General features: G+C 44.6%; 1 protein-coding gene across 5 annotated transcripts in view; it reads right to left on the reverse strand.

Annotated features, from left to right (window-relative positions):
- The window catches only part of Per3 (period circadian regulator 3), a 47,338-nt gene that overhangs the window by 19,528 nt on the left and 14,407 nt on the right, over nucleotides 1-13,403 (reverse strand). For all 5 annotated transcript variants that reach the window (XR_003844075.1, XM_021199930.1, XM_021199928.1 and 2 more), the window contains 8 exons: nucleotides 12,828-12,934; nucleotides 12,440-12,596; nucleotides 9,342-9,447; nucleotides 8,313-8,441; nucleotides 7,406-7,535; nucleotides 2,787-2,922; nucleotides 2,149-2,264; nucleotides 1,841-2,008 (listed from right to left, as the gene is read on the reverse strand). Coding sequence is in view for 4 of the 5 variants with exons in the window: in XM_021199930.1 (XP_021055589.1) it covers nucleotides 1,841-2,008; nucleotides 2,149-2,264; nucleotides 2,787-2,922; nucleotides 7,406-7,535; nucleotides 8,313-8,441; nucleotides 9,342-9,447; nucleotides 12,440-12,596; nucleotides 12,828-12,934 (1,049 nt within the window). In the remaining variant the exon portion in view is untranslated. The remainder of the gene's footprint in view (nucleotides 1-1,840; nucleotides 2,009-2,148; nucleotides 2,265-2,786; nucleotides 2,923-7,405; nucleotides 7,536-8,312; nucleotides 8,442-9,341; nucleotides 9,448-12,439; nucleotides 12,597-12,827; nucleotides 12,935-13,403) is intronic.

Raw genomic sequence — 13,403 nt, forward strand, 5'->3', positions numbered from 1 at the left:
CTACAGTCTACAGTCTACAGTCTACAGTCTACAGTCTACAGGCTACAGTCTACAGCGCCTGCTAAAGGCTGCTCAGGTCAGGACAGCCAACACCGGGGCTCAGCCACTTAAGCACACTTTTTATTACTTTAATCATATACAGCTGTATCTGTCTGAGGCTGGGTATTGCTACATGAGTGCACGAGTCCTCAGAGGCCAGAGGGCTTCCTGGAGCTGGAGTTACCAGTGGCTGTGAGTCACCTGACATAGGTGCTGAGAACTGACCTGGGTCTGCTGGAAGAGCAGCAAGCACTCTTGGGCACTAAGCCAGCTCTTACACACATTATGCACACTTTTGCCCAAATGTTTTATCAGCTGCATACAGAGTTATATTTTCTAACTGCAGCTGCTGTGGAAAGAAACCTTGTGTATTGTATGGGTACATCACCTGTCAATTACAAGACCTATGGTCTATAGGAAAGGGGAGAACAGAAGGTGGGACACCTGGGAGGCAGAGAGGATTCTGGGAGAAAGCCAGGCGTGGGGAAATCACCTGGAAAGATGTGATAAGATGGACACACAGCACCTGAGCACAGGTAACCAGCCATGTGGCAGAGTGTAGGTTAAAATAGTTGGGTGATTTTAGTTATGATCTAGTCAGAGAAGAGCCTAGCTATATGGCCAAGGTATTTGTAAATATGTTTTGGGTCTGAGTCTTATTTGGGGCAGGGAGGACGAACCGGACCTAACTTCTCCAGCCTGTGGAAAGTCTAATTTTCTCTTTGAGTCTTACCCTTTCTCTTCCTATCTTTGGAAGCTCCATGACTAGTGAATACATACTACCACATCTTCCTACTGAGTTCACCTCCAGCCTGACCGTGAAGCGCGGCTGACAGGACCGTCATGAGCTGTTTCTCCTGTATCAACGCAAGCAGCACACATCCCTTCACACCTGTTGTTTGATCTCTATATCCTTTCCACCCATTTACTCTTGGATCATTTTTTTCCTTTAATTTAAAGCTGTATGTTTGTGTTAGGTCTAAGTAGGGCTTATGGATGTTAGTGCAGTAGCTGGGGAGGCCAGAAGGAAGCATCGGATCCTTGGGATGGAGTGACAAGCAGCTGGGAGCCTCCTAATGTGGGTGCTGGGAACAGCACACGGGTCCTTTCCACATGCAGGGCATGCTCTTAACTGCAGAGTCACTCTCTAGCACCTCACAGCCCTTCCCGAGTGAACTTAAATTGTACTTTGTAGGCAGCTCACAGGCAGCTGCTCATCTCTGTTTTTTATCCTCCTGCCTCTGTGTTCCAAATGCTGGGATTAGAGGTGTAGTACCAAGCCTGGCTCCACGCTTTCCCTCTTTTCTTTTTAAAGATTTATTTATTTATTGTATGTACACGAGTACACTGTAGCTATCTTCAGACACACCAGAAGAGGGCATCAGATCCCATTACAGATACTTGTGAGCCACCATGTGGTTGCTTGGAACTGAACTCAGGACCTTTGGAAGAGCATCCAGTGCTCTTAACCACTGAGCCATCTCTCCAAGCCCCAGGCTTTCCCTCTTAATTACAGTATTTAGTCTATTTTAAATGATTACTGAGAGTCTGGCTTCTTTCTTTTTTATTTCCTGATCATCTTATGAGTTCAGGTATTTTTTAACTTTTTTCACCTCAATTTATGGACTGGCTGAAGGGAATCTCTGTGTCTCATGCTGCATCTTAACTAGCCCCTGGTCCTACAATGGAAACGCCTGCTGAGGACCAATGTGATGCCCTGCTTCCCATTCCTAGGCATCTGAGGGAGGAAAAGTTACTTGAGTTTAGGCTTTAGCTGTCCGTGTAAGGAAGGAGGCAGTACCTGACTGCAGAGGCGGAGCATGGTCAGTGATGCTGCTGCAGCTGCACTGGCTGATGCCGGACACCACGCTCAGTGTGGCGGTGGACAGGGTCTGTGCAACACCTCCTTCGACGTCTGTGGATGGTTCAGTTGTTTCCTGTTTAGGTATGTCTAGGAGCTGTTCAGTGTCTGGAGATACAGATGGTGAAAAATACGAGTGGAAGCTTACAGCGGTCAGTGACTGACCGTCTAAGTCATCAGCCACCTAAGGGGAGACAGCACCAGGACTCATGACTTCAATGGCATCCACCCCAGGGCATTCCCGCTACCTCGCTGGCTGCTGTCCGCCTCTGGGATTGGCTTGGCTTCTTCTGAGGATGAAGACGTGTTTGTGCAGGAGATGCACTTTCTTTTCAAGGCTGGGAGGCTGTAGCTTGTCAGGTACCTGTAACAACAGAACTGGGTTGAGCCTTCTTATTGGCTGCACCAGGCCACATCCACTACTGTGCTTTGCTTATGCCACTGAGGTGTGGGGGACTCGGCCCTTTCTTCTTAGATGAGGTCAGTCCTCAACATCCCAGCCTGGGTTACTGGCTTAGACTGTCTCTTCCACTCCACTCTTTAACTGGTCTCCATGTCTCACACCGTTTAACTATGACCAGCTTAGACATTCACTATCCTACAGTTCCCTCACACAGGAGATGCAGCATCTTATTTTCTGTGTCCTCTATAACAGTCGATAAACTGTGACCTGTGCGTAACAGACATTCTGTGGCTAACACAGAGGACACGGAGGACTCAGTACCACTGTCCCCAGCAGCTCTAAGAGCTCCCCATGCAGCAACCGATCCTATCATGTACAGCAGGAAATCAATACGGACAGCTCTGAGAGTGCTATGTGGCTCCACAGTGACTCGCCAGGCTTCTGCCTAAAAGTGACATCGCTGAGACTTGCCTTTCTTCTTACCTGATGACACTGTCGATACAGTTCATCTGCTGATAGGACGAGCTGTCCTGCTCTTGCCGCAGATCGCCACCGGAGCCGGTATCTGTGGTGCTTTTATTTTTCAGAGTCTGAGAGGAAGAAAAGTCCTTCTGCTCATCTGAAAGGAGATGGAAGGAGATACAATTCAAATGTTTAGCAGGTAGTGGGAAAATATTCAGCAAATCATAGCAGGCTCAAAACATATGTTTATACAGTACCATGCAGTATATTTAATATCATTAAACAGGAGCGTTGATCTAAATGACTGACACAGAAATATCAGTAAAGTGAATAAGGCACAAAAGCAAGTTGCACACAAGGATTACACTGGCATTTTTAAAAACGAGTGAAGCATGTATCTCAGGCGAGGATTACTAAGTTAACTCTGGGACGAGAGGTTGGTGGGGGATGCCCAGTGTCAGACTAATATCACAACTGGCTAAGACACCTAAGTGCCACGTGTCCCTCCCCTTGTGCACCACCTGGCTACTGAACACCTGTAGAGTTGGTCAGTGGGCATGGAGACTGGAATAACTGGTATCACACATATCTCATGTGCTGCAGGGTGCAGCACACAGCACTGCCTGGGCCGAGCCTTGGTGGTGACTGATGGCTGTGTTCCTGCTGTCCCATGTGCTGGCCACTACCAAGGGATGATGAAATGATACTGTACTAATCCGAGTTTGAGCTTATCAAGTGTGCCTAGTGGCACAGGTGTGGAGAGAGGGGAAAAGCCTCCAGACCTGAGCACTAGAGAACCTGAACCTGCTGTAGAGATGACAGAGCCCAGGAAAGGAGACAGAAAACCTGGCAGAGACAGGATGCCCTGCAAAGCAGTGCTATGGCTAGCAAGAATGGCAGGGTTCCGGAAGGAGTGCGTCGTTATGTCACATGACTGACAGACTTGTGGCCTCAGCTGCATGTGTTCTTAGTGACAGGCACTTCTAGCTGGCCTGGAGAGGACTTCTTGGATAGCCTCATTTCAATTCTTCCCCATACCCCTCCCAAGAGCTTCTACTAACTACACAATGATGTGATAAACCACAAAATTCACAGTGGAGGAATGCTTTTCACTGAAATGAAGACTTATCTTGAATTTTTACTGTGTTATCACTAACTGTAGCTTTTATTTTGGGATCCAGCCCAGGATCTCAATGAATCTGATGGTCCAATCTTAACTCTGTTGTAACCTGGTCCCTGTCTTGACTTAATCTTCCAGTCATTTGTCAGTACAGACACAGGTCATTAAATTTGTTGGATTATAAACCAACACTATCCTGCCGAGTTTTGTTACTCAAATTGTCCTAGCCTGAGCTATTTGTAGCTTTTTCCAAGCTGCCTGCTTGCTGAGTCCTTCTGATGTCTGTCTGCCTCTTGAATATATTTACCTTCTGGCCCTGGTTCCTTCTGTTAAAAAACATACATCTGGCAACCAAGATCTTGGTGTTAGGAGTGTGCTGACTATACCTGTAAGTTTTCTCAGTGGTCAGAGTTGATTATACAGGTCTGTATGTTAACCCTTATTCATCTGTCCAGCCACCTATCCAGCTGAATGCCTGAGTTCTTCCACATGCTTCTACCCCAACCCAGGACAATCTATTCTAGACTTCTTCCTTTGATTACTTACATCTAGTTGAAATACTTTTTCCTTCTCTAAAGCTACTTAAGCTCACCTCCTTGAGCTTGTTTACGCCATTCCTGCTTAGCACATTCATCTGCATGTGGCCTTGGGTTCTCTCTACATTCTGGGATGGGGTGGATGTTTATGGCTCTTGGCGAATGCACAGATTCCCCCAGCTACCCCTTCGTAGGCAACTCCTCTCCCCTTTCAGTCTCAGTATGTATCCCCATCACTGGTGGCTGGGTTTGCTTCCTATGCTTTCAGTGTATGAAGTTTTTAGTTTTCTGGAGAACAGGATTGAGCCCAGAGCTTTGGATATCCTAGGCAAGGCTATACCACCAGCCCCATGGTTTCAGTTACCCACAGTCGCTTGTCAACTGGAAACAGTTAAGCAGATGTTGACTATTCCTGTCAAATTGCACTACTGTAAACTTTGTGATGCGACCTTGCTGTTCTGGTCCAGCCCACATGGGATGCACGGCATCTCTTTATCCAGGGTAATTTGTCTACCCTCCCAGCACCATCCTGAGCTGAGTGATTTAGCATCACCGGAACAGCTGATTCTTCTTGAGCTCTTTAAGATCAACAATAGATTAACTATGTCATAGTGCCTTTTCATCTACCATCCCTCATCCAATTTACACGGTGCTCAGGGATCACCTCCAATTAGTCCATTCTTTTAAAGGCTGCTGTGTTTTGAGTCTTCTCTCAGTGACCACTTTGTCTCTTGGGAGGTGAGGTTCCCCTTCTTGTCCTTCCATAAACTGCAGAACAGCAGAGACTGAGCAGCCATTTCCCTGTAAAAGCCTGTGTTTGGACTGACATAGGCCAGGCTTATAGTCTGTGACTATGGTTTTATGGATGTTTTAGCTCCCAAATTCCTCTAGTCAAATTTTGTGCTTTAAGTGGTGGCTGTTTTGACAGTCGTTTTGAGTATCTGCTCCACTCTTGTTATCCCTTTGCATTTATCTGAGCGAGGATTTTGTCTCCTGCAAGTTGCTTGGTTCAGTGAGCCAGTGCACAGCGGTCTGTGTTGCCAGCTCCTTTGTTCCCTAAGCCTGAGTCTTGCCTTCGATTCTAGAACTGCTATCTGCTGCTTCAGGGCTCCAACTGGTGAAGAAAGGTCTTAGACTTGCTGTCATGGACTTGATGCCCTTTTCTAAGTGTGGAGTGATGTTCTTTACTTATTCCTGAGCAGAAAATGGAAGCACTCTTGTATCCCTCTGTGAAGGGCGTCAGTGACCTTATAAAACCACAGAAGGTGGTGACATGCATTTAGTCCTAGCATGTTGGAGGTTGTTACAGAGGATCATTTTACCTCAGGAGTTTAGATAACCAAGTGACACTGCAAGGCTCCATCTCAAAAACATGAAATAAGAGAGGGAACTAGCTAAATTCATTTTGCTGTCTGTCCTTCTGTCATACAGGGAGAGCTTTTCCTTTTCCTTTGGAGGATGTGGGAGATTCAAGCTCCTTCTCAGAAGCAGAGTCGTTGCTCTCACTGAATACTGTCCCTTCCCTACCTTGACCCTGGACACTGCACCCTTCTATACTGTGAGAATAAGCACTTCTTGTTTGAAAATTACAATCTCACCAGGCAGGGTGGCGCATGCTTTTAATCCCAGCACTTGGNTCTCATTCAAACTACATGTGCTAGAAATGCAAATTGCAACAACTCAAATAAGAATCTCAATGGAGCCGGGCAGTAGTGGCGCACGCCTTTAATCCCAGCACTTGGAAGGCAGAGGCAGGCAGATTTCTGAGTTCAAGGCCAGCCTGGTCTACAGAGTGAGTTCCAGGACAGCCAGGGCTACACAGAGAAACCCTGTTTCAAAAAACCAAAATAATCTACAAAGTGAGTTCCAGGACAGCCAGGGCTACACAGAGAAAACCTTTCTCAAAAAACAAAACAAACAAAAAAAACAAAATAAATAAATAAAATAACAAAAATAAAAATAAAAATAAAAGAAAAAAATTACAATCTCAGGAAAAAAATTATAGGGAAGACAGGGTATTGTGTTGCAGCCTTGGCTGGCCTGGAATTCACTAGGAAGATCAGGTTGGCTTTGAACTCAATAAAGATCTACCCACCTTTGCCTCCTGATTGCAGGGGTTAACAGTCTATACTATTACACCAGGAATGTCCGAGGCTACTTAACATGTGGACAGTAATCTGTGTTTTGGGAATGGCGATGTTACTTATCTGTGCACATGTGAGTAGAGATCAAAGGTCAACTTTAGGTACCTGTAATTCTCCACTTTATCTTTTGACATAGGGTCTTTCCCTGAACCTGGAGCTCACTGTGTTGGGTCTGTACCTCAGTGGGATGTACAGCCATGAGTGGCTTTTACAGGAGTCTGAGGGGTTGGTTTTCGACCATCTAGTTCCTGTTATTACTGGCCTTAGAAAGTGACTGTCACCTCTGCTACGTAAGCTCTGCATTAACAGTGATAAATACTGATACAAAGGTTACATGACCAGAACTGACAATCTCTAAAATTGTATTAAACGTCAAAAAGAAAAATGAAAGAAGACTTAGTTAGGTGAAAAACAATCACTGTTACCTCACATCTGAGACAAGATTAAAATGTCAGTGTTTTCCATTCAGTCTAGAGCATTCTCTATTGGTTTGCAATGACAAAAAAGGGATCATTTCAATGTTTGTTATTATATGAAATGTATTAAAATTTAGCTTCTTTGGGGTTTAAATAGCTCAGAAAGGAAACAAATTAAGAATCCAATGGTATCAAAACAGTAATTCTTTATTCAAGTGTATGAAGCTCTAATTTAAAGCCATTTCGCTTCCGAGCATTACTGTGCAGCCAGCATCTTAATGTTATCTACACTGCTACTGTTTCTTGGGTAATCAGTGAGCTGGAGAGCAGCTCAGGTCTCAGCCTTGTCTGCTCAGCGTGCAAGCGTGTTGCGCTCTGTGAAGAGATAGGTATGAGAGTAGCCGGAGCCACTCTGCCGACTCACCACCACCCTGCAGTTCCACGCATGTCTCTGTCACGGGCTTTACTGATGATCTGGCCATCGTCTCGATGTAGAGCTGTTGGCCCACATTCTTAATTTTGTTTACACTGGCATAGACCTGCTGCAGGGTCATCTTGGGGAAAAGAATGATCAAGTAAGGGTTAAAAATGCAGAAATGTGTGTGTGCTAAAAACCACACAAACAATCCATGCCGAACTTCGGGTTCTCTGAAACATGACTACAAGCACTCCTTGCTTTAATTCCAATTCTTGCTGTGCCATGATACACTGACGCCAATCTGTTTTTCCATCTATCCTTGGTACATAGCTTTTAGAAAAGCATACAATGTATCCAAGTGTAACCTTGCAAAGGTGGGTTTTTTTTCTCTCCTTTTTAAAGACAGGGTCCTTACTGTGTAGCTCAGCTGGTCTTAGACTCCTAACTCTCTAGCTTTCACCCTGACTACTGAAGATTTTCTTTTTCTTTTCTTTTTTTTTTTTTTTTTTTTTTTGTTTTATTGTTTTTTCGAGACAGGGTTTACCTGTATAGCCCTGGCTATCCTGGAACTCACTCTGAAGACCAGGCTGGCCTCAAACTCAGAAATTCGCCTGTCTCTGCCTCCTGAGTGCTGGGATTAAAGGCGTGCACCACCACCACCGGGCTTACTACTGAAGTTTTAAGTGTATGCCACTGAGCCTAGCTCAGACTTTCTGTTTAGATATGTATTTATACCCATTCAAACCATTTTCTGAAGTAAATTGAAATCTGTAAATGACAAACAAATCCTAAGATGTCACTGGTTGTAGGACCACCTCTGACAGTGCAGAGAACATAAGATGTCACCAGTCGCAGGACAACCACTGACACAGTGCAGAGAACAGCACTGCACAAGGCCACATCTGCCACACACCTGCTCATGCTGGCCTTCCTCCGGACAGTGTCCGCTTGACTCACTCGAAGAGGTGATGCTGATGTGCTGCTCCTGTGAGCCGCTGCTGCCCAGGCTCCCGTAGCCACTGGAAGCATTAGCATGAACCGGCTAGGAGGAAGGGACCAGTTCAGTTACTGTTCTTCACGTGGTGATGACATTCACCTAGTCTACAATCATCATAAAGCTAAGAGCTTCCTAAACGCTTCGGAGGGCGTGGAGAGGCTGATGCTGCTTGGGGGCTGCTGGTGTAAGACATTCCTCAGGGCTTCCCTGTTCTCGGGGCAGAGCCTAACTTTTTATTCTAGGTGGGAACTACAGCAACAGGTTCTTTTAGATGCCATATAACTACCTGCCTTTTCTAAAATCATAAATAATTTAATAAAATAAGATAAACTAGTTCTTTAGAACAGACAGAACATGTGAAATAAAAAGATGGATTTTATAAAACCTCAGACACTTCATGAACTCTAGAGATTTTATAAAAGACAGTTCTGAAAACCACTGGCCTCATATGCTATGGGACACATAGCTTACTTACTAACACAACCCCTCACTGGCTGCTCTTTTCAAAAGGTAATTTTCCTCCTTTCCCCTTACAATGACAAGAGATACTGAGACCAAGCATATTGCTCTACTAATTTTAAAAACCGAATTATTAAAAAACCAAAACACCGAAGCCCAAACTCAGGAGCTGAGTACACTGTTGGCATCTGAAACAGGAAAATAATTCTTTCATTAAGAGAGCAAGGTTCTGTCCTGTGGTGCAGCTCAGTTTGCTGTGTTGAAGCGTGCACAGCCACAATGTTCTGTGCATCTCACCCAGAATAAGGAAAAAACCGAACAGAACTTAATCCACAGAAGCAAAGAGAAAAGCAAAAATGTCTGAGATGTGAAGGAAGAGAACCCTTTCTTCTCACGGTGTGTTCTTGTAGAGTGACTTCACTAAGACTGCGCCAATGTAAAGCACAATTTTGGGGATGACGTCCTTTTAAAAACCTCTCACTTTACCTGCAAGAGAAGTTTGTGAATTTGTTCTTGTAATTCTGCTATGTCTTTGTCGTTACTGGCTGCCTTTTTTATTCTGGTGGCAAAAACATCTTCATTTAATGGACTCCTATAAAATGCCAAGTGAAACAACACGTCATGAGCCGGATTCATTTGAAATGGAGACTAAAAGGCCTGCCAGGGACCATGTAAAGAATTAGTTGTATCTTGATGAAACAACTCCTTGACTCTAAGTACAGAAACATGGAGTGAAAATTCCCCAAAAAACAAACTAGATATAACAGCTCCCAACCTGCACGGTGCCGGGGGTAGAACACAGGGCCCTATACATGCTGGGGAAACACTTCCCGTCTAAATTGTATGCCCAGCCCTTGATTTTTGAGACAAAGTCTTGCTCCAACAGCCCAGGCTAGCCTCTTAGCTCTGCCTCCTGAGACCTGGGATTGTAGGCAAATAACTGGCACTGCTTCGATTTCTTGATAGCACTGATCTTTATGTAACCAGTTCAGAACTATGTACATATTGTCCATTTAGCTATTTTTTTCTTCTCCCAAGAGCTTTAGTAAGGACTGGTTTCCAAGTCTGAATAAGTAAACCTCTGTAGGAATCTTAAGACTCTGAAGCTGCTGAGCAGTTACAGCTGAGCTGGAGACAGCTCAGTGGTTAGTACATGCTATTCTTCCAGAGGACCTGACTTAGATTCCCACCACCCATGCCAGGTGGCTCAGAGCCATCTACATCACTACCTTCTAGGGGATCTGAGTCCTCTGGCCTCCAAGGGCACCTGCATACAACCACATGTAGATATACACACCTATCTACACAGGGTTTAAAAACTAGTAAGAATAAAACTTAAAAATTTTACATGGGCATGGTAGCATACGTCTGTAATTCTATTACTCAGGAGGCAGAGACAGGAGGATCTCTGAGTTTGAGGCCAGCCTGGCCTACAGAGCAAATTCCAGGACAACCAGGGCTACCCAGTGAGATCCTGGTTCAAAAAATCAAAACTAAGTAAATAAGATTTAAAGCTGGCCAGCCTGGTCTACAAAGTGAGTTCCAGGATAGCCAGGGCTATACAGAGAAACCCTGTCTCGAAGGGGGTAAAAAAAAAAAAAAAAAGATTTAAAGCTGGGGAGCACCTCTGCTCCCAGATGAAGATGGCTCTACAGCCTACCCCCCGCCCCCACCCCCAGTAGTGAGAAGGAGGCCTTCCCAATGCTACTTTACATCTCATTTACTTCAGAGAATTTAACATGGTCTACTGAGATGGCTCAGTGGGCAAAACTGTTGTGCAAGCCTGATGACTGGAGTCTGATCCCAGAGCCCTGGTGAGAAGATGCTCCACCCAAGGTGCCCTCTGATCTCCCCAGATCTGTTCCACGTCTGGTTGTTCCTCTTACACAATACCATACACAATAAAAGAAAAAACAAGGGCTGGAGAGATGGCTCAGCAGTTAAGAGCACTGACTGTTCTTCCAGAGGTCCTGAGTTCAATTCCTAGCAACCACATGGTGGCTCACAACCATCTGTAATGGGATCTGATGCCCTCTTCTGGTATGTCTGAAGACATCTACAGTGTACTCATATATATAAAATAAATAAATAAATCTTTAAAAAAAAAGAAAAGAAAAAAAACAAAAGAAAACTTACTACCTGTATATAGTGAATGCCAACAAATATAGTAACAAAGACTACCTAACACTTATTAGGACCTCCTTCTGAAAACTGTGCTGGTCTTTAGAATATGAAAATAACATCTTTAAGAGGTCCTAAAACAGCAGTTCTCAACCCGGGGGTTGCAAATCCTTTGGTAAACCTCTATCGCCAAAAATATTCATATTATAATTCATAACAGTATCAGAAGTACAGTTATAAAGTGGCAATGAAAATAACTGTATGGTTGGGGTCACCACAGCACGAGGCACTGTACAGTACAAGGATTAGGAAGGTCGAGAGCCACTACTCTAACTTGTGATAAGCATTGCTCTAATTGCTTTACAAGTATCCATCCAATGGAATTATCCCTTCAATGGGACCTTTTCCAGGTCCCCTGGTTATTAAGGGGAGAGGAGAGAGAAAGGGGCCAGTCCAGGTACCAAGGTTTTTACACCTTGATCATGTCATGTAACAACCTCTTGGGACCTTGGCAGAGTGGGTACCAGTGAGGAACACTGAGTCAGACACATCACTTCATGTGTAGGTTGTGATGCAGGCATTACCCCTGACATTCAGTGTGAGGCTGGGTGAGGTGGTCCTGTGGGAGACTGCTTGCCCAGCCCCCAGTCGGATGGAAGAAGTAAATAAGAAATAGCAAAGCTGGTGGTCCAAGAGATGGCTCTGTGGTTAAGAAAACTTTCTGCTCTTGAAGAGGACCTGATTTTGGTTGCCAGCACTTACCAGAGTTGTAACTCCAGTTCCAGGGGATCCAGTGCCCTCTTCAGCCTCCACATTCACAGGCACATATTCATCATACATACATACATACATACACACACACACATACACACAAGCAAAACACTTATATGTATTAAATTAAAATAAATATTAACGGGGCTGGTGAGATGGTTCAGTGGGTAAGAGCACCCGACTGCTCTTCTGAAGGTCCGGAGTTCAAATCCCAGCAACCACATGGTGGCTCATAACCATCTGTAACAAGATCTGATGCCCTCTTCTGGAGTGTCAGAAGACAGCTACAGTGTACTTACATATAATAAATAAATAAATCTTAAAAAAAAAATTAAAAAAAAAATAAATATTAACTTTTTAATTTAGTTTTTTTCTTATGCGTATGGTGTTTTGCCTGAGTGTGTATCTGAGCACCTCCTGCACAGCTGGTGCCTGCATAGGTCAGAATGGATGCTGGAGCTCCAGACCTGGAGTTACAGATCTACAGTGTAGCTACAGTGACCTAAAAGCTGAAACACTGCCCCAAGACTGCAATTATTGTCAGGAGATCACAGAGTACTGGTAGCGCCATGAAAGTAGCAACAGAACTCCTGAATTCAGGGACGTTTTACCCAATCGAGTCCATCTTCCCATGATAAGTGACATCTGCTCTACTCACCTCTGTACCCCATAGCAGCAACTGATGAACTTACGTTCGGACTTTATGTCGACCAATGATGAAGGAGACCTTCCGGCTCCAGGGGTTCACAAAGCTGGACCAGCTGGAATCCAGAATGACATAATCTCCATTCTGAGTGCAGAATCTGACGGGCGAGTGTTCAAACGGAGGGTGGCCCGCATACTTTAAAACTATGGAAAGCAAAAGGATGAAAAGCAAGCTGTACACAGGTGAGACTGTAAGTGCTGTGCTTCAGTTATCTTTATGGGATAGTTTTTAGCCCTTTAGAACAGGAAACAACTATTTTAGCAGTTTCAACACATTTCATATTTGGGTAAAGGCTAAACTCTAAGCAGAAATGAACTGACAAGTTGCAACCAATCAGTGGCAAATAACGACTTCCATAAAGGAGCAGGCCCCACCTTTTTGGTGTATGGCAACCATCAGAGGCCGATCTTCTGGGTGCAAGTATGTTAAGATCGATGTTCCAATCAGATCCTGAGGTAGGTAACCCAGCAAAGGCACTGCTCTGGGGCACAGGCACACAGCACAGGAAGCACGTTATACTGGGCAGGTAATTAAGTAGTTTTTACATACTTAAAAATACCCACCCAGGCAGTGGTAGACTATGTGCTTAGCATTTGTAAGGATTCTGTCTCCTGCTCTGCAAAACAAAACATCTCCATCAAACCCTAGCCTCTCTATGCTCTACATAGGGAGAGCATTAATGAAAAGACACCCATTAATGTATTTAGGAAGGCAAAACCCTAAGTGCCTGTTTATGGGGAACAGACACAGGTTAACTGTGTCTGTGGCCTTCTGCCACGTCTCATACAGGAAGAACAGGCTTGCAGGCTCACCGTGAACTCAGGAATCAGAAACTCAAGATCACCTGCAGACATTTCAGCATGTTCCTTAGGATCCCTGTGTTTCTCACCATGTTGTCATGTGGTAGTACAGAAGGTGTTAATGATGACGTGGGCTATGAATTTATATAG

The sequence above is a fragment of the Mus pahari genome, chromosome 6 (genome assembly GCF_900095145.1).
Source record: "Mus pahari chromosome 6, PAHARI_EIJ_v1.1, whole genome shotgun sequence".
Classification (NCBI taxonomy): domain Eukaryota; kingdom Metazoa; phylum Chordata; class Mammalia; order Rodentia; family Muridae; genus Mus; species Mus pahari.